Consider the following 27,052-nt stretch of genomic DNA (forward strand, 5'->3'; position numbering starts at 1 on the left):
GACACTCCAAATGCTTCTACCAGCTGATATCACTGATCTGTCCCTTTTCCCTCCTCCTGTCTTCATTTACATAGATTAAATGTAGCTTCAGTGTTTTTTTCTTTTTGATTACAAGGCCTGTGTTATTTTATCCCAGACTTCAGCCCTACTCTTATTCTGGCTGTATGGGAGATCCAGCAGCCTCCAATCAGAGACTTTTTTACCCCAGGAAATCTGACTATAATGAAAATGCTTAAGGAGAATACACATAACCTTAGGATTAGGTAATATGCACGAAAAGTCTGAATACATGAGGCTCAAGAGTAGTTTTAATAGTTTTGTCAGTGTTATTTTTCCTTCCTCTGGTCCAAGATTTCTGTCTGGCTGTGAGGGCAAGTCATTTGTGAGCTGCTGCTGCTGGTGTTACTGGGGCTGCTGGTAACTGCTTTCAGCCAGAGCTTTTTGTTTTGTGCTTAGAGCTGAGAACTGCTGAATGTTGCTTCGTGATGCTGTTTATATGAGGACTAAGCTTTCTCGGGGGAAAAAAAAAAAAAAGGCTTTGTCAGCCAACAGAGATCTGGAAAAAAGTACTTCTTAAGTTTTGTCAGCAACTTTCCTCCTTTTTTATTAAGGTTTAGTATAGTACAGTAAAGTATAATGTGATCAATTAAATTACAGTGTGTGCCTTATACACCAAATATGCTAACCTGTCCTGGAGCATAGGGATTTTTCCTTGTAACTTATGTGCATCTTTTTAAAAATGTTAAAATATTTAGGGTGTATCATTCTCATTAGAAACATGCAGGTTGTCTGCTGCTTGTATCTGTTTCTGCAGCTGGAAAGTTTCAAGGTCTGTGTGTTGCCAAGCATAATTTGTTGACCTTGTATCGTAAATCAAAAAGTGACAGACTGTGCAAGAAAAATCCAAAATGAGACTTCCTGCCCACTAGATTATGAGGCTTAAATTCACTCAATATTTAGAATTATATTTCTGTAGGCCTTAGTATTTTTTCTCTTTTTTTAGTATAGTTGTTTTTAAGTCTAAAATACAATGCATATTGTACTGAGGATGCTACAAAAAAATTCTATAGAATGGGGAAAAGTTGAAAAAAAGGCTTGTTTTGAAAGTAGCTTGATTTTGGAGCATGGTGACCATTTGCCTCCTGTTTCTTTGTGCTATGATAAGAAGACAATCACTGGGCTTGCCACGTTGGGCTGTGCATTTCATGTAAAACGGTCTGGTTTAACTGCACATCTTGCTGTCCTTCAGTTGTGTGTGGGAGAGACAGTGTCAAAGATGCCCAGAGCATTTCTAGGAGATGTTTGCCTTTACTGATCTTAAACGCCTCTGATAAAGGAGATTCCCCAGTCTCACAGGCAATTTGTTCTGGTGTGTCACTACCCTATAGAGAGAGCTCTTCCTAAGGTTTAACCTATGTTGTCTTCATTGTAGATTTAGCTTTGTCTTCCTCAGTCTGTACTCGATAAGACAGATTTGTCACTATATGATAATTTTATGAAAATAGTTGTCATGTTTGTCACTAGCTACCTCTCTTTTAGTTGAAGCAGTTTCTCAACAGCTGTATACTACATGCCTGTTATTTTCATTGTGCTTTTCTGGACTGTCTTGTTTTGTCTATGCTTTTCTTTAACAGTAGTGCCCAAAGCTCTATGTTGGGGTGTTGCTAGCACCAGGTCATTAGTGTAATACACTGCTGTGTCTTGCCTCCTCTGCTTCTGAAAGAGTCTGTAATATTTTACGGTGCTTTCTGCAGCATTGCGTTGCTGGTGCTTATTTATTTGTGATCTGTGGAATTGGTTATACTCTTGTACTGCCTACGCAGTTGTTTCTTGTCTTGGTTTTTGCGTGTGTGATTTCTCCTGCCAGCTACTTCATATTTCTATTTATTGAATTTCATCTTGTTGACTTTGGGCAATTCAATCTCTTTGCATAATTTACCTGGCCTCTAAAGGGTTTTATGAATTTGTGACATAATCTCTGTTCCATCGTTCAAATCATTACCGAAGAGGAAAGCAAAACCTCTTTGGTGACCTCAGTTAAAATGCCTTTTAGTTTGATAATGAACTGCTAACTATTAGAGTTTTCTCCTGTAATGTTCTTGAGGAGCTCTGTGCCCACTTACTTAATTAACATATGCAACTGCCACAAAGGTGCATTAAAGTTCAGATAAATGACACCTGCTCTTTTCCTTAAAACATCTGTCAAGGAAAAGTACAATAGTTTTAATTGTTTATTGTGTTGGTTGTTTCTTATCGTCTTGTTATCTAGATGTTTATAAACTAGCTGTTTCAAATAATTTATTCTAGTATAGTTGTGGATACTGGAAGTGGTCTGGTTGACCATCCAATATTCCCTGAACTTCTCATTTACAAAAATTTTATCAGTTTCATCTTTTCCACCTGCCCAAGGTCTTCCACGTCTTATTTTCTTCAAAGAATATTTTTAAGTTCTGGAAGACATCTGATAATTATAAAGGTTGATTAAGCAAGGTCTTCAAGTTGCCCAGATTTTGCCAAATGGAACACAGATGATAGACAAATTGATGATAGGTGGATGGTGAGGTGGATTGAAAGCTGGCTGGGCTGAACTGACAGACTCAAAGCACAAACGAAGTCCAGCGGGAGGCCAGTTAGTAGCGGTGTACCCCAGGAGTCCATACTGCGGTCAGCAGCGTCTTCGTTAATGACCTGGATGAGCGGACAGGAGGCTGCACCCTCAGCAGGTTTGTAGATGATACAAAACTGGGAGGAGTTGTTGCTGCACCAGGTGGTTGTGCTGCCATCCAGAGGGACCTCAACAGGGTGGAGAAATGGGCCAGCAGGAACCTCGTGAGCTTCAGCAAGGGGAAGTGCCAAGTCCTGCCCTTGGGGAGGAATAACCCCAGGCACCGGTATATGCTGGGGGCACCTGGAAAGTAGCTTTGCAGAAAAGAACTTGGGGGTCCTGGTGGACACCAAGCTGAACATGAGCCACCAAAGTGCCCTTCTAGCAAAGGAGGCCACCAGCCTCGTGGGCTGCATTAGAAGAAGCATTGCCAGCAGGTCGAGGGAGGTCATCCTTCCCCTCTACTCAGAGGTGGTAAGACACATCTGTAGCGTTGTGTCCAGTGCTGGGTTTCCCAGTACAAGACAGACGTGGACATACTGGAGTGAAGGGCCATAAAGATGATTAAGGGCTTGGAGCATCTCTCGTATGATGGAGAGGCTGAGAGAGCTGGGGTGCCTTAGTCTGGAGAAGAGAGCACTCCGAGGGAATCTTAATGATTTGTATAAATACTTGTTAGGTTGTTATCAAACTTAGTAAAAAAAAAAAAGGGGGGGGGTAAAAAAGGAATAAAAGAAAAAAGGTCAAGAAAAAGAGACTATTTAGTGAAGTGAGTGTTTTTAATATTGAAAGGCATACTCTTCCCCCGGCCCAAAAACTGGTTCTTTGCCATTTCTCACTTATTTCTCAATATCATTGCTTGGGCTGTCAAGGCTTCTTGTCCCTTCTGTGTCCCAGAAATGGCATCCAGAGAATTGATGATTGTTGTTTGAATGATTAAATATGGTTTGAGCTTTGGAGGGTTAGGGCAGATCTTTTTAAGTAAACTCGGGTTTAAATGTAAGTCTGCTTTTGCTGCTAGTTTGAACTGAAATATATCATTGTCCTCACTTTGCCCTCATGATTTCATATAAAATTACTTCAGATGTTCACATTTTTAATGCAGAATAATAAAATACAATAGTACTGGTGAAGGAAAAGGAAAAAAATGGGTAGTTTACACAGCAAACATTATAATGTCTTGTGTGACCTAATTTTAAGTCACATGCCAGAGGACTTAGAAAAGGGAAATAGTCTCATTGTAAGATTTTTTTTTTCCTCTGGAAGTCATTGTAAACTTTTCCTATTTAAATTTTTATCACACTTTCTGATCTGTATCAGCATGCAGCAGCCTACTGTTCTACGTGTTTATAACCTTCAAATATGCACTACTGCCAGCATTTCCATTTCTTTTCACTTAAGCTATCTGTATGCTATCATGATCGAAACTTCATCAACCCTTGAAAATAAGTGCAAGTGTTTTCTAAAACAGTTGCAATTTTTCTGTAAGGTTTTTGCCTCCTGAACGATGGTATGAATATGGGCCAGTATATCTAGAACAAAATGGTATTTTCTCACTCTCAATCTGTATCTGGCAAAGATGGAGTGGATTAAGGCAGGTTATGAATTTAAAGCATGGCATAGTTGTTTCTGAAACAGCTGTATGTACAAGCAGTGCTACAGTCAAGGTACAACGGCTTGTTGGTATCTCGAGGAGGACGGCTTCATCCTTCCTCCCCTTCTCTGCTCCTGGCACGGAGGTCCCCCTCCTTCCCTTTTGCCTTTGCCTGCTCCGGTGCTTTTATACCCTTCCAGTGATCTCCTTAGCTTGCCAAATTGGCAGAAAACTCTCGAAAGTTTTGATTTATGGTTTTTTTTTCTCCTTGAGTTTGTTTTCTTCAGCATTTGTGAGCCACTGTGCAGGTGGGAAGGAGGAGGTAAGAGCACTGAGCCCCAGCGGAGAGGACAGGAGGATGTTCCCCTCTCAGTGCTGGAGAGCTGCTAAGTTTGCTCACTGACTCGTGTATGATCACATTGATGATCTAGAGCAAGATGGGATTATTCCAAGTGAGTTTAATGCTAAGGTGTTACTACTAGAAAGGGTACTCTCATTTGGGAGAATTATCTACTCACAAACTTGCTGGAAAGCAGTTAAGCAGAAGCAGCTGTCTGTACAGACATCTTAAATGTCCTGCCTTTTAAACTGAAACTAGCAATATGGTGTTTGAATAAATCACAAAAGCAAAGAGACAAAACCTAATGTTTAAATTTCTGCTCTATTACTTTGTTGTTTTCATTCTATTGTTTTGTTATTATTTTATATTAATGCCGCTATTTTAAGTGGCATCATTTGCTGTGTCTGTTGTCCTACTACCCTGGTTTGGATTTCATATTTTTTTTAACTTCGACAGGAATGGCTCAAAGTCCACTAGAAACAAGAGAATCCTTTTTGGTGGATTCAGACAAGATTTCATTCTGGCCCATCAAGCATATAAATAAAGTGTAACTTTTACAGTAATGGTTGTAAAACCTTCATGATCCAGAACACGCAGTAGTAGTGTGATGTTTTATGTAATAACATTCTTTCTGCTTCTTGTAGGTCCTTTTGTTCTGCATCACAGCTGCTCTGTTCATGTTCTTTTTCAGGTATGTTGCTAGTATATCTATTTATGTTTGTAAAGATTGTTTTAAACAGCATTTCTAAGAGCTTACTTGATTTTTGGTATTCATCTGAAAACCTGTATATTCTTGACTCAGGCTTTCTGAGTTGAGTGGAGTGCTTCCATGGCATTAAAACCTCAGTGCTGTGAATGTAATTGGGCTAAAAAGGGAAACGCTGAGTTAAATGCTTTAAATCTTCTGGAGGTTATACTGATTACTTACGGAGCCTCCTCTCATCTCCTAATTAAGACCCTGGAGATCTAACATTACATAGTATGAAAACAGCTGAAATGCTGCTTTTCATATATGTTCTTAAATAGCTTACAGCAGGGAAGATAACATTTTTTCTTGTAGTCAAAATAGAGAACAGGAAAATGAGGTTTTACAGTTTTAAATAGTATCAAATATTTGACATGCGTGCAGGTGCAACTACCTTCTTTTAATTTTAGAGTAAACTAGTTTCACATACATTTTCACAAGTTATTTGTTGTATTTCTTTTTTAAAACATACGGTAGTGGGGTCGGATGAGACACTCAATAACTTTTTTTCTCTCTCGGTTTGCAAGATATATGTAATAAGTCATTTACCTTGTCATTGTTTCCCTTTTAAATACCAGACCTCTCAAATTTTCTGTATTTTATCTCAAGCTGAAAAGTTGCTTGTTAAAGTAACCTTTGACCACAGCCCTTTGACAGAGTTTTCTGTGGCATGTAGCTGTCTATGGTTCTTCAAGCCATATGATCCCCTGGTAAAAGCAAAACTGGAAGCTGCAGCTTGTTTTTTTGGAATTCCATTACTTATGAATTATGTACGGATATTGGCCAAGAACAGTCTGTGGATAGGAGAGAGCTGTTAATTTAAAGAATTTGAAGAAGCATTCCTCCTTTGATCTACCACCCATGAAGACCCTTGCATTGGCAGTCTTCTCCTTGCTTTATTTTCTTCTACTTCCCATAGTCATGGCGTAACAGCCTCGGGGAATTTGACTTGTAAGGTTGAAGTTGGACACCTGTCTGTATGTTAATTAAACCGACTCAAAACACTGAAATGCTGGTGGAAGCTGTAAATGTTGTATGATTTTGGAGGAAGCTAGTTGTCTCCTGTCTATGTCTTTGGTAATGAACCAGTGTTTTAGAGACAACCTGGTAATTAAATGAGAACTGACCAGAGCCCAGGGTATTTGGTGAATTCCTCCCTGACCTGACACAGCAATACCGGCAGTTGAAAGGGCTACAAACCACTTTCTCTTCTAAAATTAGTCCCTCCATGCCAGGCTTGATGGATATCCTGTTGAGCAATCATCAGCAAAATTTAACTCCTTTGTCTTTGGTGTTGTAACAGAGGAATTAAAATAGAGGATTAGGTAGTTATAGGTCCATTAGTTTAATTTTCAGGGAAAAAACCACATCTGTTTGTAAACAACAAAAATGGTGAGGCAAAGTAGATTTATCAAAAATAATTAGCAGAGACCAGTTTGGGGGATGTTTTTTTCCTTTCTCAGTGTAATCGGTATTGTGACTAGAACTTCTTCACAGTGGTTCATGTGGTACTCTCCTAAAGAAACCAGATATAGCTGGTCTGGGGGAAAATACCTCTGGGTGTGTACAGAACCCTCCGGACAGTACGTGGACAGAGTTGTTGGCAGAGGTTGGCTGTCAGACAGAGGATGCATTGACTGTGTTGACAAGCACCTACTCAGGTCCTCTGTTGTTTAATATTTTTATATTTAAATAATGACAACGATAACAGTGAAAAAGTTAATTGCACGGGTAGATAAAACTGCTGGGTGGGAACTGCAGTTACTTTGCAGAACAGACTCGGAACTCGAATAAACGCAAACTGGAGATACGATCTGAGAAACCGTAAAGCTGTTTAGTAACGACAAGGTTGAGGTAATATACTTACAGGTGTAGGGAATCAAATGGCTAAGGAGCAGTTCACTGAAAAAAGACCCAACAGTAGTTGTTGCACACTGCTAGCTGAGTGTAAGTCAACAATTCCTGTAACAAGGGAAACGCTGTAATGGGATGTACAGAGTTTTTGAAATGTATAAAGTTGTCTTTTTGTTGCACTTAAAGTTTAAGAAGTTCTCAGTGCATTTTTGTGTCCTTTGTGATTGTTGCATGCCAAGAAGAATATGGAAGAGTCAGAGAAACCTCAGAGAGTGATCTGGAGTTTGGAAAACATGGCTTATTTAAAAGGATGGATTGTGTTTACTTAATTTAAAAAAAAAAAAAAGGATGGAATGACTGTCTTCATGTGTGTACAAGACTGCTGAAAAGAGGAAGAGAATAGATAGTCTGTTCTTGCTGGCTGTGATAGAAAGGATGAGAGATAACAGAGCAAGACATTTCTTCTTACAATAATAAATTGCAGCAGGGATAAACTCACTTAGATAGCGAGGAAAGAAATCTTACGAAGGAAGCGGTGCACACCGGCATGGCTTAAGGTGATCTTTGCTGAACCTAGGAGATGAAAAGTTATTTGAGCTGGATTGTTCAGAACTGTTTTCTTCGTGGAGGAATTAAGATATATTCTATACATGACACGGCTTTCAGGATGTCTTTCAGGTTGCCATGTTAATAACAGCCTGTTAAATTGGCTTGCTTAGTGTTGCTTCTGAAAGGCAAGCGCTCTGGTTGATAGTTATCCACTAAAAGAGAACAAAATCAATATGGCACATAATTGTAACATGATCATATTTCTCCCTTGATGTGGGTATTTTCCTACCCGCACCAGTAGGAAATATTTCTCTAATAAATGTATGAATCTTGATCTATGGAAGTATGAGCAAATTCTCAATTTATTGGAATATTTCCTTTTCTAGTATAATGAATTTTCTCGGTATCTCTTTATAATGTCAATCTTGAGTTATTTTCAAGACAAATTATGTAATGGTCCTTTGGCCAGGCAGTTACGATGTGCTGATGCTTCTCTCTGCCAACACTTACACATCTGATTTCTGCCTCCAAAGCAGCAGAAAGGCTCAGAAGCCTGTGTAATGGATCTGGGGAGTTTATTATTAAAAAAATGGAAGTATTCAGGTAATCTTCCTTTCATTTGGTATAGAAAAGGTTTATCCCATTGTAAAACGAATGCCTTTATTCTCTGTTGGAAGGCTTTGTCCTCACATCGTGTTGACTTGCTACCGCTGATCCTCCTAGCCCATCCCTATGGCAGATGTTTCACACTAGTTGAAAACTTCACCAACTAGCCTTGATATTTATCACTGGAGTTTTCCCAAAATTCTGTTGGACTGTTCAAACTTTATTGCATCTACTACAGGACAACAAGAAGAAGAAGGTGCTGAATCTCAAGCGTTAAGAAGTGAGGTTACAGAACTGAAATGGTAAAAGAAAACCCAGGAATAATTACTCCAGAACAGATAAAGTGAGAAGGGAGTCAGAACGAAAGGTAAATTCAGAATAGCAATGTAGAAAGGAAGACAGCAGGAAGAGGGAAGGAGAGAGTTGACCGAAGAGGGAAAAAATAAGATTGTGTCAGCAGACAGGACAAAAAATAGAAGAATACACTAGGAAAAAAGCAGCTGGAATGCAGATGATAGGTTTACAAGCAACAAAGTTATATTTACAGACAAAGGATGCATATTTTAGTGTAATTTTTTTTCTTTCTTCTCTTCCATCCTCCTTTTCTGTTACTTTTCTCCTAACTTGTACCTCCATTTTTTCTCAAAATGCTTCTGCTCAACTCCACTGGAAGTGATGAAAACATGCATCACTCATTTCTGGATAGTTGTAGTATACAGTAACTTGTGTAGTGCAATCTGTCATGTATTTAGTGCATATGTATAGGTAATCACAGTTGAAACAGGATTCTTTCCCCTTCTACCCATTTTTTCCTAAGAAACTTACATACAGAAGTGTCTCTGGGGAGAAGAACATTCCCATATCTTTAGGAATTAATTTTCGGGTGACATTGAACTTCACCAGGACTTAATACTTACAGCTTACTCAAAAAAAGTCATTTGTGATGTCATATGATGTCATGTATGATTTGTTTTAAAATGCACCATTTTTAAAGTGTCTTGTAACAAAAGCACAGTTTTCTTTAATGCTTCTCTTAAAAAAAAAAAAATTTGCATGGAATTAAGGTTATGCGTGGAAAGGTTTTGATTATGCCATGATTTCATGTCATCTTATTTCAGTTCGAATACTTCATGGTACTGTCCAGAATACCATTCTGCAATAATTGAATAGAATAAAACGAACAAGCAGGAGGAATCCTATAATGTGTAAAATAAATATTCGTAGAATTTAGCAGCAGTTTTATTTTGAATATTACACTGGGGTTTTTTTGGAAGGGTGATGCAATGGCTGTGCTTTTATACATATTTGAAGAAATCCACATAATAGAAAACTTGCAATCTCTGCATAATAAATGAACACCTACATATAAATCCTATCCACATAAACTTAGAAAATCCAGCAATTTGGGCGAGTATGTGTTGGCAGACTACAGCGCTGGTTGCTATAGTAGTTAATCCTTAGACTATATACTACCAGTTTATAATAGGCACATGTTAATTCATCTGCTCTGAACCCTAGAAAGGAAAGCTGCATGTATGAGCTGAAACCAGCTATTATGGGAAGTTGGATGCTTTTGATGATTGATTGATCATAAGTTGAGGATGAAGTCTGTCTTCTATAGAGATAAATGTTAAAATGTTATTTTCTGAAACGATAATTTCAGACAATCAGAAGTTATTGCTGTGATTTCAAAAGCAGAACATGGTGTTTTTCATAACTCGGAGTTTGCATAGCTCCCAACAGGAAGCTCTTGATCTCTTAATGTCATTTATATATTATCTATTGATTGAAAACGGATAATGAAAAATACAATGAAAAGAACATCTAAGAAATGCAGTTGCAATGTCATATACTGCCATTAAGAGGGAATACTGAAACTCGTGTAAAGTCACTGAAAAACTTTAAGAAAGGACCTTTTGTTTGCAGAGCCCTTTATTCTATCTCATTAATGAAATTCTAGCCTCCCAAATTACAGCTATTTACTCTTCTTTCCCTGTGAAACACATATCCTGTAATTTATTCAGTATTTTTGACATGATATTTCAAAGTGCCTTTATTTTCTTTTAAAAATGTGTGGTACCAGTGCTGTATCAGTCTCTCGTTTAATCACCTAAGCTCCCTTTTGTACAGAAGCAACGACTTGAAAGATGTTTTTGCCTTTTAATTCTACTCTCTTTTTTTACTGTAGAACGAGCAAGCTTAACAATTGGTGTTGTTATTATATGGATTTAATATCAAATAATCTTCCCCTTTCTTATAAAGATTATTTTGAAGTCTTTTATATTTGCTGTAGAATTATAGGAGTACATTAAAAGTCCTCTGCTATTAAATTATAAGGTAATAAATCAGAAGAAAAAAGCAGATGAGAATTTTTTTCTGTGTTTATATATGTTTTTTACTGTCCTTATATAAACATCTCAAAGTTAGTGGTTCAAAGCATTGTTTTGGTAACTGTCATGCAACTTGATTTCTGAGGTATTTTGGATGACCTGGTGAGTAGATGAAAACATTCACTCTGGTAAGAAATGCTATAAATATCAGTTTGTTTTATTTAGTGTGAGCAAAAGTAAAACATGGTATCATAGGAGGGGGCTGCAGATGAGAAGATAACCTTATAGGGGTTAACTCTGACACTTCTCTGGCAGAGCACTGGGGTTGGAATTGCATGGGCTTAGTTCAAATCCAAATATGGGTAGAAAGGTGAGATAATCGATCCTCTGTTTATATACCAATAGAATAAAAGGTGAAAAAGTATTTTTACTTCTTTATTTTCATGAAGCACATTTTTTTTTCTCTCTCATACTCTTTCACCAGACTTCCACTGCATTTCACTGTTTCTTTATGAAAAATATGAAAGAAATACCTTGTACTCTGCAAAAAAGGAAGGGGATATATACACACATATATATAAAAAAAGTATATATTTAAGTATTGATCTTTCTGGGTTATTACCAAAGTCTGTGGATGGGAATGACAGGAAAAAGACATCATAGAATTAATTCTTTCCTACATGGAAAAACTATGTCAAATATTTGAAAGCCTCCTTCTGAATTCTAAATGAAATTATTTTAATTTGTACAGTAATATAAAGTACGAAACTACAGTAAACTTTGTAATCTCTTTAGATCCTTGTCAAGAGTAAAAAGAGAAAGCATTTATACTTCTGATGTGTCCTAGAGATGCATCTCATGAACTGGGAAGGCAATTTAAATTTGCCGTTCTTGTATCTTTCAAAAAATAGGCAACCATGTTATCATTGACTTGTTACTGAATTCCACATGCATTTTTGGTAATATTCACCTGATGTATGTCAAATTTGTTGCCAATTTCGGAATAGTATTTAAAGTATTCCTTTAAATTAGGCGTCTGTCAAAAAATGTTCAGTTTAATAAGTTTTTTTCCTGGTGCTGTATAAATTTTCTTGAGAAAGTATGTGTTAACAACATAGTAAGTTTAGGGATTAGAGTGTAACATTTAATATTCATGTTTACTTTCTGAATATATATGTTGGCGATACTGAAATGTTACTAAAGCATACTTATTTTAGTCTTAAGATAACAGGAGTTACCTGACTACTTCCTGAAAATATCCTGAGAGAAAACGTTTGACATTTTGATGATGATTGTTAATCGCTCGGTGCCTGTTGTATTTACAGTTCCTTCTGAGGAAATGCGTGGCACATCAGTCTATATTCCTTGCACTCGTTATTTTACTGCCAGCCGTTGGTGGCTGTCGTGCCAAGCCGAGCAATGTCGGGACGTCCGTGCGTCTCTCCGGTAAGAGGTTACAGAGTGCACGTCTGTATGCATCACGGAGAACAAAACCAAGCCTCGGCATCTATATTGTAAGATTCAGGTGTTGAAAGGGATAAGCATAAATATCTTTACGATACCTCAAACACTCCTTTAGATAGTGAATTTTAGGAGCAGCATCTCTTAAAAATCAGAGCAACTATTACCTGGTGCTGAGCCGTGTCGGTGCCCAGTGCCGGTCTCTGCCTCCCCCCATCCCAGCCGGCAGCTCCGCAGTCTCTCCTGAAAAGCAGGCAAGAGAATAGGAAAGGTGAGATAGAGTTTACAACAGCCAGCAGCGTTGTTATCGGCGAAGACGGATGATTTGCGTCGCTTTCCCCACGTTGCGGTGGGAGCCGAGGGGAGGGAAGGGGCTGGGAGGAGGATCTGGCTGGGCGCTGCGTGCGGCGGGGAGAGGGATGCTCCGCTCGAGTGCCTTTCAGAACGGTTTCTTCTGTGAATCCCTCTCACTCCTTTGGCTCTGGATACGCTTGAGGATGACTGATGGGCTACGCCGAGTGCCAAAACTGGCCGCTTCTCCTTTACCTGCTCTTGTTATCAGATGTGCTGCTTGACCAGAGGAGAAGAGAGAAGGGCGAGGAGGGGAGACAGGACAGTATCTGCAGCGAAGGAGTAAGAGGCCAAGCAGGACAGGGTTTCCACCAGCCATGAACCGGCTGTAACTAAAGGAGCAGGAGAACGCAGGTGGTTGCATTATTAGGGCTGTAGTGCAGCTTTGTGTCTTTGGTTTTACTAAAGCTTTTCATAGAGAGTACTTATTTAAAAGCATATTGGATCATCCTAGTACCTAATTTACAAGTCACCAGGTCATTTTTTCCTTTTTTTTTATGCCTCTTGATCTAATAGAGAAACATTATATGCTCTTGCAGCACTCTGTCTTCAACTCTGTTTTTATATACCTAAGCATTATCTAGACCTTATTATGCTCAAATGATAGCCCAGAATAAAGGTGATCATTGTCCTTTTGGCTTTTTTTTAAAAGGATGGATACTGCCTGGAATCCTTTGAACCACCTTTCTTATTATAGGAGGTTTTCCAGTCCCAGTTCATACTATTTTTCACTTTGTTTTTCAAGTTGAAAAGGTGATAGTGATTGAAATGAGTAAGCGGGTATTTTATTGTTGTATTATACTCTTGTCTTCAAACTACCTCTGTTCTTGAAGGTATAAGCTATGGTTAGATTAGGTCCAAATGAGGAATATTAACTGTGTGGGCTGAAGTTGGGCTGGGTTTTGATTTTCCCCTGGTTAAATCACACTGCTTCTGATCCTCCAGCATGCAGAAAGGCTGCAGAGTAGGCCTTCTTGGCTGTCAGCGAGTGAAGAAAACGCTGTTCTAATTCCCATCTAATTCTAATTCCTAGCTTTTTTGTGGTTGCAACTTTTCATAGTGAGATATGCCAATATATCTGTTCCTTAGCGCTACACGCCAAAAGTCAAGACGATACTCTTAAAGTGGGTGATATCTCTTTTGTTGGGCTTCACTGCTTTTAAACAGAAACAAAACCACTTTTACACTAAACTCAGGTGGCTTGTTTCATTGTTTCCTGTGGATTAAGTAGTGCAAATGATTTTATGACTACATGGGAAGAAAGGAGTACCTTTTGATAAAAGTATCATATGTTTTCCATTGCCACTTTGCATGGTACATGTGCCAATTTGCATGCTATAAAAAAACTGAAATAGGGGGTTTAGTACTGTGTATACACTATTAAAAATGTAACTAAATAGTCTACAGAAATAATTAATTTCTTTGGGAGTTAAAATGGAACGCCAGTTATTGCAAATCATTCATTGCATTTGCTAAATCAGTAGGTTTACTCTTTTATAGAAAATACTAACTTTTGAATATAGTATGAAGAGATTAAATGTAATTTTCCACATTTGGTCACTTTTAGACATATGTTACATAGGCTCCTGGAATTTATTTAAACCTGTTCTTTCCAACAGTAAATCTTGTCCTCATTTCAACAGATTGCTTTACATGTAGTTGGATCCAGTTGCACAGCCTCCTCGAGAGAGGAAATGCATTGCCTACAGACAAGGGGTGCAAGAATTATGGCTATACAATAGGGAGTATTTTTCCACCATTATCACTTTTCAGTGGAGATTCTTTTTCAGATATGTAACAGTGACTCAGTGAACCAGGAAGGTGTTTACCTGCAAGGTGATCTGGTGGTAACGGGAGAAGCTTTTGAGGGCTAAAATTTCAGGCGTCTCTGTCCAGAGCCATCCCCAAAGGAAGAAAAAGAGGGTCTCCTCCCCTTCTTCAGGTTTCGTCTGTCAATCACAAAGGGCTTTTGTCCTGCTAGCATATTGATGTGTCGGGGCTTTGGCTGTTTATCATCTTCCTGTCATCCTTAAATGCAAACTAAAAGAGGGGAAATAGCTTCTGGTTCTCAGGCTTTGAGAATAAACCGCTTGTGGCTGCTGGGGACCTCGGTGTCCCAGCTGCCCCGGGATGCCTTCTCCGGGGATGCGATTGCTGGCAGTGCCGCACATCACCCCTGTGGCTCCCAGCTCCCGAGGCACTGGTCAGAACAAGGCTGATATTACAAGTCAGATGATGAGAAAGCAATTGAGCTTCGCAGATTCGATTTCTCTCTTTGATCCTGGCATTAAAGTGTCAGGGTCTGCGAGTGGAAGCACAGTGCAGGCAAGATTTCCGGCTGCTTTAATCCTGGTGCTAAAAAGATCCGTTCACGGGGTGGAGGGATTGGGTTTTATTTTTGCAGGATTTCAAAACTGTTAGATATATTTTGCTTACATTTATTGCCAAACATTATAGAAAGTTATTTTTTTCCTTCCTTATTTAAAATTATTTTTCTGTAAGATTTTTCTTATGTGTGTGCTATATACTAACAATCTGGCAGCCAGTTGACTTACCCTTTCACAGACATTTGAGGCACTTTACATTTTACAGATGGAGTACTACGGGAGAAGATTTAAGTAGCCTGCAGAAGGTCAGATACAAAATCTATGGTAGCGATGCCTTTGAGCCATGGAGTTCCAGTCCAGTTCTTAAATCACAAGGCTATCTCTTCTGCATTCCTGTTACAGGACATAATTTAACTTTAAAAAGTGGGGCATGGTACAGAATTGCTGTCAGAGAATTAAGGTAGGGAGTAGTATATAAGCAGCTGTATAACAAGATAGAGTTTTAAGCCAAATAAACACTAACTCAATAGATGTATTCTTCATTTCTTTTTTTCAGCAGAATTGGATACTTTTATTATATTTTGGTTTTTTGAGAGAGCAGGAGTGCGAAATTTCAATTTCCTGATATCTCTTTTCTTTTAAACCAATTTTCAAAAGGGAATGGGGGAAGAAAAAGAGCTGAACAACAAGCAGACTATGCAACCGTAAAAGTTTCTTTTTTACTTTTTGTTGTGACTTTATGCAATATTTTCCTGGGGAACTTTACATGTCAATTAGGATGTAAGAGATGTACTTTTGTAATACGGTGAAAGTGAAGTTGATTTAGTGCTTTTGTACTCTTATTTCTCTTGTTTTCTTTACTCTCTCAGCTCCTTGGCTTAATTTCTTCTTCCCAACTGTTTCCTGTCAGTTCTTCCTGTTTTTGCTGCTGCTCTATTAAAAATAGTTATCTCTTTTTGCTGAGCTGAGGGACATGTCTGTGTAGTTGCTTATTTAATTTAGAAAAACAAAATCCTCCTGACATTAAAGAAAAAGAAGAGATCCCTTTGAGCAGCAGTTATGAAACTTTTAAGAATGATCTGTTTATTTACAAAATGCATCTAGGAAAGGAGGGTCACACCAAGAAATAAATCATAATTCTTAGAGGATGGATTAGATTTCAGAAATCCCTGCTTGTCATTTGAATGTTACCTGTGTTCATTTGATTGCTACAATCCTTTGCGGAGAAACTGAGCTGTAGTTCTTGCAGACACCATTGTGGTCATGTAATACAAGTCCTAAACTGGTAACTCACACTCATCACATGTTTCTGATTTGATAGCAGTCAGGGCAGAAAATCTCCATTTCATAAAAAGCAGAAAGCAATTGCATTTCATTAGAATCTACATGGTTTGGTATGTATTTTTAAAATAAATAATCTTTCTGTTTATGTAAGGGATGCACACAATTAAATATTTTACATGTAACTAGTGTGCAATTTGAATATATATTTGTAGTCTAAAAACGACAGTCAGAAATATGGCTTTTAACATACGACATTTATATTTCATTTTAGAAACAGGCATATTTTTAACTACAGGCATTGGAAATACTTGGAATTCTGTTCCTGTGAGCTAATTGCTGACTAGAATAGGAAAATAAGAGCTACTTTGTGGTTAGATGCTTGTGGTCTTTCTTTTGGCTTTTAGCCCTAAGATAAAATGTCAGGGAAAACACGCTAAAGGATAATGGTATCAATCAGTGTATCCTAGACATAATTTGAAGCCTGTCAAATGTCTGCTACTTTATAAACATTGAATTACATCATTCTTCTTCATTCTACCTTCTGCTTATACATTATTTGGTTCGAAGAGTATAAATTATGTCATAGATGATTTTCACAGACACGCTTCAGTTCATAAAGTCTCAATTTCACAGAACAAGAAACTGCTGCGAAAACCCAGCTTCTTCTGTGAAACTGAGACTTTATGGGCCATTTCAAATATTCTGAAGAATGAGACATTCTTTATTCTCTTTCGTATGTTTGATATATTGACTAGAAACCATACTGAGGAAAGGTTTCTAGTCTTGTATTTTTAGCCTAAATAATCCTTGCCCCAAACTAACCTGATCTGATTAATGTAATAGCAAACTGTAATTCAGAATCTGACTCTGCTCTTATTAACATTAATATCAAACCATAGGTCTAATCATCAGGTGAAACTATGGTTCAAAAATTCAATGGCAAATTTTCAGTGGATTTTTAAGAAACTTGAATTTTGCTTATTGTGTCAATAAGAGAATTGTATAAGTAAATAGTAAGTGAGGAAAAACCAGAAGAAACATTAAGTTAAACCAGTTATATTCGTAGTTGAGATTTTGCTCTAAAGAGTAAGAATTAATGCATTTTAAGTTAAAATTTATGCTTTTTTAAAGTAGGAAGAATACCTTAGTTTAAATAGTAATTTTCTGCTATGTCAGGATACTGTGAGAGATTGGGTTTTTTCTGTATAAATTTGAATGAAAGTATATTTAATTTTTTTCAATGAAACATTAAAGTAGTGTTTAGCCCAGGATCATGCAAATGCCAAAAATTCTGGGATGATTCCTCAAATACACTCTTTGAAGACACTTAGAAGAAACAAGGAGTTGAATAACAGTGTGCATAGTTACTGGTCAAGAATGAATTGTGTCAAGTCAATCTGGCTTCCTTCTGTGAAGATAAGAGGCTTCATTGGTTCAGAAGTAATAGAGGATATCATATATCTTCAGTAAGTCTTCAGACAGACTCTCATGTGACATTCTCATAAGCAAGGCCTCAAAGTACACTGTAGAAAAAAACTCCTACTTAAAACTGGATGAAAAAACGGAGTACTGAGTTTACTATCAGAGTGGAAGTATTGTCCGGGGATAATTGGTTCCATCCGTAGATTTAATATCAACTCTTAAGTCATCATCCTGGTCATTAATACCGTTGTTGAACGATGAGACCCAACCAGGCCTCCAAGATGTCTGGTTTTATCCACAGATTTAATAAATATGTCATTCAAAACATTTTGGCAAATTGGAGAAATATTCCCAAAATATAGGATGCAGTTTGGTGGAAGGCTCTGCACTTTGGAAGAAAGAATTAACTGTACCGCTGGAGAATTTGGAACCTCTTCCTAGGTCACAGCTCTTCATAGCAGGGCCTAGGAGTTAGATTACAACCTGAACATGAGTCAAAGTATCGGGATGTGGAAAAATCAATTGTAATTGGGTATATAAATAAAAGTATAGCATGCAAAGCATGTGAAGTTACCATTGATGTCTCCTTAGTGTTGATAATGTCAGCTGGAGTTACAAAATTCAGTCTATACGTGGACAAACTGTGCAGAGCCCAGAGCAGAATGAGAATGATCAGACATCTATAGGCCATATTCTTTGAGGAACTTGAAATTACTTGAAATGTTTTCTTTAGTCTAGAAAAAGTCTAGACCGATAATAGTCTTGTCATGTATGCAATATTTCTCTAATGAGGAAAAGAATAATGAATTCTCTCTTGGGTGAAAAGTAGAAGAAATAATAGACTAAAATTGAAGCAAGGTAGATGCAGGTTGGTAATAATTATGTTAGAGAAACTTTCTAATATTAAGACTCGCTGAGCAGTGGGATAGTTTGTTCACAGACAGGGAGATTCCAGCATTCCATTGTCCGTCATGGAAGATCAGGTTAGACACAAATGGTAGAGCTGCAGTCCTTGTTTTTGATGGAGAATGGACTACAGGAATTTTCTTCTGTTCCTACCTTCTGGAATTTTATGTGATTATTCTATATAACTTTTGATATAAGTGGAAGTGTAACTATGATTCTCTTTCTGAGGCTGCGTGTTGATTCTGAGCGCAGGAGGACTACTCAAGTGGGCAGGCATTTGTAAGTGGAGGCTAAATGGGTGGTGTCAAACATATAAATTGTGGTATTTGTATCAGATTTTTTAAAATAATCAAATTTCTGTTGCCTACAGGAATTGTTCCTGCATAAGGAGTAAACCGTCACTCCTTAAAGAGAATCCACTAGAAGTGTTATGTTTTGTGTATGTCATCTAGGTGCCAGAGAACAGTAAATTGTATTCAGCGGTAGAATTTATGAGGAAGGACTGCTAGCAAAATAAGTAATACGTCACTGAAGCAACAAAGATCGGTTATAAGAGGGAGGTGACATGCCAAGGAGTAACTGAAACACCTTTGTGATTTAATGCAACATAAACATGCATGGTAGTAGTCATATACTGGGTCTCTAGTACTGCTTGTATGCATTTATTCTAGGAGTGCAAGGTCTCCTGTAGAAAGAAAAAGCCATATGGTTGTAGCCCAGACCTTTATTTAACAGCTGCTGTAGAAGGCTGTTTGAAATCTTGTCAATCTTGAAATCTCATCAGTTGTACAATAGAAATACCAAGTAGCTTAAGGTTTTTCCAATTATTCATTTCCTGTTTTAGAATTTCTTTTCTCTCTCTATTGCTGCGTGAAGAACTAAATAAATAGATAACAACTTATAGCACTTGAGGAAATACTAAATTAATAAAATGCTTGAAACCAGAATGTAGAAATAAATGGAAAAGCTTCTTTCTGGAATTCTGTTTCAAGTTTATTCTTTTAATTTTGTAAAGAATAGTTGATAAAACAAGGCAAAAAAGTGATTTGATTTGTCCCTGTCCTTTTTAAAAGTTAAATTTTAGACCCAGCTAAAAGGAATCACTATTAGGTTTTCTGCATTTGTCACCTTCCAAAGCTGACTTAATGAAACAGGAATTTAACTCATCCTCTGGTGTCAATCTGTAATACAGACTGACAGGTTACTGATAATTTCTTGCTGATACACCTCTTCTCATGGGTACAAGCAAAGGGTAAGCCTTATGTTGAAAGCTAAACTTTCACATCTTTTAAGAAGTTTGCAGCATTATTTGTGGCTTCTGATAAGAGTGTGAAAGTTTTCACTGTACTGTATGTGCTGTGAGTTGGTGACAAGGCAGTGTCAGCTTGGGTTATATCAGCACAACCCCCCCAAGCAGTACTAGTCTAATGAGTAATATTATTAGAAATAATATAGGCTAGCGTCCTACTGTAAATCCATTGACTTTAGACCATCATCAAAATTGTTTAGGGTGTGTCACGAAGTGCTTGAGTTTGTTTTAATAACTGATGAATATAAGGGGAAAGTGCAGGAATAAATTATTCAGGTTTCTTACCCGATATCCATGCTTTTCTCTTTGCGTGTATTAGAAACATTTGCTTACATTACATGTTTGATTAGCTGAAGTTGAAGATGTCATCATTTACAGTGGGTTTGCTGTCTGCGTATATGCTATCGGTCGTCTTTGGGAAGCATATAGTGAGTTACCCAGCAGTTATTGTGACTTGCCAAAGCAGTCTGGTGATTTTTTTGCTGCACTTTCACTCTCAGTCTCTCAGCACACCCTTACTTCAGACACATTTGATTCATAGACAGCTAATATTAATTGAAAAATGTAAAATACTAATTTTAAACCTCACATTAAAATCATACACTATGCATAATCCCATGCATTTCCCTCTTCTTAAAGTGCCCTTGCAATCAAATAGCATATCAGCGATTAATAAAAGTATGCTGAACATGCCACCTGGTACTCAGAATTATAGATAACACTGCGACTGATATGCACATTTGCACGCACATGCACCCGTTGAAAAGCAGTTATCTAGGTTTCAATGAAAGGCATTACAGAAAAATGCAGCGTTTCTCAGGAAGGAAAAAATGAATGTAAAATTAATTTTCTTTTGAGTATTCTTAAATGCAGTCTCATTAAGTAATGTAATCGAAGGTGAAAATGTCTGATCTTTCCGGTTTTTTTAAAAATTAATAGTAAATTCCTTTTTTTTTTTTTTTTTTAATACCAGGTGTTGTAGTTCTACAGTGACATTTCCTGACTTTTAAACAACTTTTTACTTCTGTTATTCATTATGCTAAAAAAGGGCAAGGGAGGAAAAATAAGGACTATTTTAATTTTCTTTTCAGTTAAAGTGTTCTTCACACTAATTTGTTGGAATAATAGATAAGCACTTTTTTAGATTTTTTTGTTTCTAAGAACTATTCTAAGTGCAATATTACCTGAATTATTTTACCTGCTATATTAAAAGTAATATTTGGGAATTGGGGTTTTAGCCTAATATAATCTCAAATGTTTTCTGATACGTACATCTAACAAACATACAGAAATTGCTTAGCTTTCACTAGCAAGTAAGCTGGTAGTTGATGGTGAATGTGTTGGTGTCCCCCAGCTTGAGCAAGGCTCAGTGATGCAAAATATTCATTGTTTCCTTTACCTAATTGTATGATGAATATTTCTTAAATAACACCCTATAAAATCTCAGGCATTCTCAGATATATACAGGAAAAAAAAATGCGTTTGCATCATGTAAAATATTGTCTATAACCAGATAATTGCCTCCTCTTTATACTAATGGCCAGAATTGCTCAAGTTGGTACGTTAAACGTGAAGTGGAGCTGTAAGGATCAAATGGAGCCTAAAACTTCATTTGAGGAAAAGCAAAGGGAAGGCAGGGCTGTAAGCTCAGTCTTTCCGGAGCCGGCGAGGTGGGAGGTGGGAAGCAGAGCTCCTCCGATCCTCGGCCCTGCAGCGCCCGCCTGCGAAGAGGAGGTCAGGGACCCGCCGAGGGCTGGCGGGAGCCTGGAGCTCCTGGTGCTCTGGAGGCTTTGGGAGTTACAACTTCAGAAAAACGTCTGTAAACCTCATTAAGGAGATGTTCCGTTAGTCCTGAGCCTGCAAAATGCTGACGGTCTCTGCCGTACGTGAAGGACGCGGGATGGGGGTTTTCTCTTGTGCAATGGCGGAGAGTTATTCGAGCTCTTCGAGCGTTGGCAGTTGTAGCTACTTCCATTTGTATAGGAGTTCTCTTTCTGTTTGCGTCTGACCCGTGTGAGCTTGGTTGAGGCAGAATTCAGAAAAAATGCTCAAGGGTTGTCTGTGTCTCTTGCTACATTTATTTTATTCAGCAATTAAGTCAAGCTTTTCTGAGGTTGGGGATCTTTAAGAGTGACATTGTCTGATACAGTTAATTTATGAACTATTTATCTCAAAAAAATTAAGACCCAAATTAAGACCTAGGAGATGATTTTTAAATTTTTTTTTCAAAATCAATTTTGGTTTAAACATGCAAACAAAGATACGCAGCACCAATGTAACTGCACAACTTGAATAAAATTCAGTGTTTGAAGATTGAAAATCATCCAGCTGAGCACTGTGCAAACTAAATGCGTGTTCAAATTTTATATAGATTCTTCCAAGGTTATGAACATACATAGAAATTATTGTACTGGAACAGATCAATGATTCATCTTGTCCTGCTGAGAAGTGCTGGTGAAGCATGCCAAAATGTAAATCAAGGACTTGATCAGGATTTCAAGTCTGTCACGCGATGCTTAACCCAGCTGGAGAGCTGGCAACTGAGTACGAATCATGGGTGACTAACCTCCCCCCACCTCCATCTTCCTCCCCCCCAGGAGGTCTTGTTCCTTCATCGAGTTAAAAAGTCTCGGTGCTAGAAGGTACTTTCAGAAAAATCCATGATGGAGCAGTGGTCTTCTGGGTTGCGCTTGGCTTGCGGCTTGCACTGCAGGTCTTCTGTACCCCACCTGCCCTCCCCAGAACAGAGGAGGTAGCTCCTCCTTCTCGTACCTCTGCGAAGTCCTGGAAGAGTAGGAATCCGATGGAAGATGGAAAAATGGTAGATTATATAGTTGCGGGGGGGCGGCAGGGACAACATGTGTCAAACTACTATTTTGTTAAATAAGGTCCTTACGTATTTCAGTTCTGCTAATTAACGAGCAGTTGCCCCTTTCCTTGGGGGAAGATGCTTAAGCAGTGACCTCAGAACAGCCGAGAACTGCTCTGGCAGGGCACAGTGCGTCTTGTGAAGGCGCAAACCAAACCCCATCGATCTGCCATAGCTGCAAGAAATAGGAACGCTCTTCAGATGTGTAGCCAAGTCTGTCTGTCGTGATTGCAGTGAGGCCCCATAATATGTAGACAAGTCTACATACGGTTGGTCATGAGTATGAGTGACCCTCTCCTCTTGAAAAACTGATTAAGGTATCTTCAGTTCGATGTAGTGCCTGATAAAACATGACGGGGAGCAGGTTGCCGAGTTGTCCATGATGTGTGGGTTGTGAATCCTATATTGGGAGATGGAAGAGAAGGAATTTCCCTTTCCTTCGTGGAAGCAATTAGGAGAAAACATTAATAATGTACTTGAAAGCCTGGCTGTTGTAGGTTGAGGAAATACAGAGGAAGCCGTGTGGAAGTCGTCCTGCTGGGGGTCTGCTGGGCTATACTGGCTCTTTTGGGGCTGGGAAATTCTTCAATATTGAAGAAATGAGTGTTGTCAGTGGGTGATGGTCTGAGTTCAGGTCATGGTGTCCAAAGAGAGTCATCTGTTAGGCTCAGCTGGAGTCCCACTTACAACAGCTCTGGTCTCTGGCAATGGCGTATTTTGGTGGATATCTAGCGGTACTACTGCGGGATGTATGTTTTAGAGACCAGGCGTATTAGCAAGTGATGTTCTGGTTCATTTAAATTGAAGTTGTTTGGGTTTCAAAGCTGCTTGAAAACTTGTGGGTGAGATAACCTGTTAATGAATGTTTGATGGTGGAAAGATACAGCACAAGTAATGTATGTGTTGATGCCAGATTGCAGAAGAAATCAGGGTTTAGACTAATTCTCTCCCGATTCCTCTGCCATTTTTTAAATTTTTTTTTTTCAAGCTAGATGACTGTGACAGTGTTTCTTCAAATACAATGTTTGAACACTGCCTGTTGGGTGGCATGGTGTTATAATAGATTAACAGGGATGCTTACTACAGAGTTAAAGCTGACATACTGTGGATTTTGGTCTCAGAAAATTAAATGCTGTATTTAGCACATTTACTATTGAAATATCTCATATTCACATCAGTAATACAGGAAAATAAAATATTCTCTTAATACTTACTAGTATTTAACAATTGTTTCCTGTGTAAAAATCAGATATAATTGGGAACTAGGAAATATAAAATAAAAACTCAAACTAATCAGTACATTTATGAGATACATAATCAGAAGTGTTTTTTGACTTGCCGAGATTAGATTCAATTGAATGTTAATTTTACATTAGAGTTAAGAATTCATGAAGTGTTGACTAAGCTTGAGGTGCTGTGAAGATGCACTATACGGATGTTCATTTTATTGAAAATCTGATTTTGTCACAGGAAAAGACTTACAGAAGATAGGAGCTTGATACATTGATTTCTTCAGCAATTTATGGCAGGACTAAGTTTTACAGCTGTTTTCTGCCTTGTCAGATTTCTTCTGGCTTCAGCAGATATCTCACAAAAAAATGTGATCTACACCTCGCACAGAGCTAATTTTACAGATGGAAAACTGACTTTTTTTTTTCTTAGGCATGATTAAAATTAGGGTTTTGATCTGTTTATAAAGTTGTATAAAAACAGCACCTTCCAACTTTTTATCCTCATGTCCAGTTGCAGTAATAGTTTTAATAAAGTGATCCCATTATTTTGAATTGAAGAGACACGTGGATATCAGTGATATACCTAGCAGTATATGTAAAGGAACAATATTGTCAGACACCACCTTGTGATTTTATTGCTAAAGTGGATATAATTCATTAGTTGAGGAAAATTCATTAGTTGAGGAAGAGAGATCAGAAAAATATTATTTTGAAGATGAGCCAGTTCATATATTCCTGGACATTACACAGACCACCCAGATCTGAAGTCATGTTTTACGTCTCTTAAATCTAAATAGATTCAACCAAGTCTTGAACTCCCTGCCTGAGTCCAACTGAATGCCACACGCTTAGAAAAGGAGAATCTACCTTTTAATTGCCCTTTCTTTTCATATCTTCCTTAGTGAAAGGCTTCACAGCAAGTAAGCCTGATGAGTTTCTGGAATAAGGTCACAGCAGAAGATTTGCTTATCAGAAATGTAGTGTTCCTTGCTGAGAATTACATTTACTTACTCTTGGGATAATTACACTTAATCACTCAAGAAGAAAAACGGGCATGATCCTGCAATACAATCTCTTTCCAACCATGTCTCTGTGTTGCCACAGTCTGGGCATGGCATCTAACAGCAATTTTACCCCTGAAGACAGGTACTTCTACTACAGGACAAGACAAAAAATTGTGTGTGTGTGTGTGTGTGTGTGTATATATATATCTATGTAAAAATACATGTATGTATCATGGGTGATTGTGATTCATGAAGGAATCTGGCAACATTCAGTAAAACTCCACACCTTTCTTGCATGCCATGTCAGTTGATAGAGTGGACCACCATATATTCTCCATTTTAAAAAAAATCAACAGGAGGAAAAAGGAGGTTTCTCTCATATTGGGAACCTCATTTAAAGATGAGGAAAACATGGATATCCCAAATCTTAGTACTTTACTGTTTCACCTAGATTCCAATTTTATTCTGCACTTATCTGCAAATGGAAAATGTTCTTTATAATGTTTGCTTTCACGTTGTGACTGCGTGGTTAATGCTGCAGTAACTAATGTGCACTCTCAGCTAATCTAACCTAGAGCAAAAGTGTTTCTGAACAATATAAACAAGGAATATCATCAAACAGGAAATTTTCATTTCTGTCATAGTTTCTGAAATTTCATCAGGACCCATGTGGGAGAAATAAGTAAATTTTTTGCCAGTAAAGTGAATAATTCTGTCCAGGTATAGATATATATGAATTTATACCTATAGACATTGATGTGCAAGCTGGTGTAACATTTTAATTTTTAAACTAATAGTGGGAACTGAGAAGGTTAAAGACTAAAGAGTAATTTGTAATGTAGATCATATTTGGTTTATAATGTTTATATATGTTTATATACCCATCCACAGTTGGTGTTTTGTATAGACGTATTACAAAGTGTGGGGTTTTTTGTAAGGTACTTACAGCTGAAATTATCATACTCATTAAAGCATTGATTTAGGAAATTTGTGGCAAACCATGGCATTTCTGTGTCACTTTGAATCATTTTGTAGAAGTGTTTCCTTGAATGTTTTGCAAAAGAGGAAGCGCCTTGTTATGACAGATCACTGTAGTAGTTGTGGTGTTATCTGTTTAGAAAAATGTCTCATATAAGTTTTGAAACTGCTCATTTAATGAGTTTTTAAGCAACAAATAGTAGGCTTTTCAAATCCACTGTGGATTTAAAATTAAGCTGCTTTGTGCCTATGGAGTGAGGCAGTCTGAGGGAAAAGGGGGTAAAAAAAAATGATTTATGAGAATCTCCATTTCAAAATATAATGGATTGAATTTAATATGCAACTTCTGAAAATCATATTGTGAACAGATGTTAATAGAAACTTCCCACAAAAACAGATGACAAGATGTGAAAAAGATAAGATTCGAGGAGAGTTTGTTTTTCTTAAGTGTATCTTTTTCACGTTAGCCTTTTAACAGACATAATTTCTGTCGGGGGAGATAACTGCAAAACTTCATGTATGTTTGTCAAGTGAAATCCTGACCCCACAGCCGTGTTTTGCCTGGTTTCCAAAGGAGGAGGGATGTTTGCGACAGTGCTGTCGTGTGTTCCTGCCAGTCTTCTTCCTAGGAACCTTTGAACCCGAGAGCCAGTTTTGGTCATATTTGCAAAAACATAAAGGTCCCAAAGATACAGAAAATTCTGCTTTTTTCATGACAAAAAGCAGCTATGTAGTCAAGACAGCTGTACTGGTGATCACAGGCTCCCGGATGAACCCGGTCCGTTGTAGACCCCAGAGAGCGCGCGAGGGTGTTACACTCTTGGATTACGCTTGCTGTGCAAATTGCTAGGAAATCAGGCTCGGTGCATTTGTTTGCTCCTGGAAGAACTTGTTGGTTTAACTATTAATGAAAAAAACAAAATTTACTTAACCTAACTGGTTTTAAGCAACTTTGCTGCTCTCCTGTTGTTTATCCATAGCTAGAGAAGTTGAATGTGGATGATCAAAATGCCTCAAAGCTTGTATGGTCAATAATAAATGGCATTCAAATGTCTTGGTATTTTTCCTGTCTCTAAAAAGGCATAACTATTTATGTGCACCCTTCTCAATATAGCTTACTTTTTTTTTTTTAAACTATTAATAGAAAAAGAAGAAAAAATTCTTTATAAAAAAAAAAAACTTGAAGGAAGAGGAGAAATTAACCATGATGTGCTGGCAAGTTAGTTAAATAGCAATGAAATGCTATCTGTATGCAGATACTCAAAATCTAAGTTGTACAGGACATG

At 37.7% G+C, this 27,052-nt stretch overlaps 1 protein-coding gene across 1 annotated transcript in view; it reads left to right on the forward strand.

Annotated features, from left to right (window-relative positions):
* The window catches only part of TMEM135 (transmembrane protein 135), a 180,473-nt gene that overhangs the window by 112,682 nt on the left and 40,739 nt on the right, over positions 1 to 27,052 (forward strand). Inside the window, exon 6 of the mRNA XM_052812750.1 lies at positions 5,184 to 5,230. Within this exon, the coding sequence (XP_052668710.1) occupies positions 5,184 to 5,230 (47 nt within the window). The remainder of the gene's footprint in view (positions 1 to 5,183; positions 5,231 to 27,052) is intronic.

The sequence above is a fragment of the Harpia harpyja genome, chromosome 17 (assembly GCF_026419915.1).
Source record: "Harpia harpyja isolate bHarHar1 chromosome 17, bHarHar1 primary haplotype, whole genome shotgun sequence".
Classification (NCBI taxonomy): domain Eukaryota; kingdom Metazoa; phylum Chordata; class Aves; order Accipitriformes; family Accipitridae; genus Harpia; species Harpia harpyja.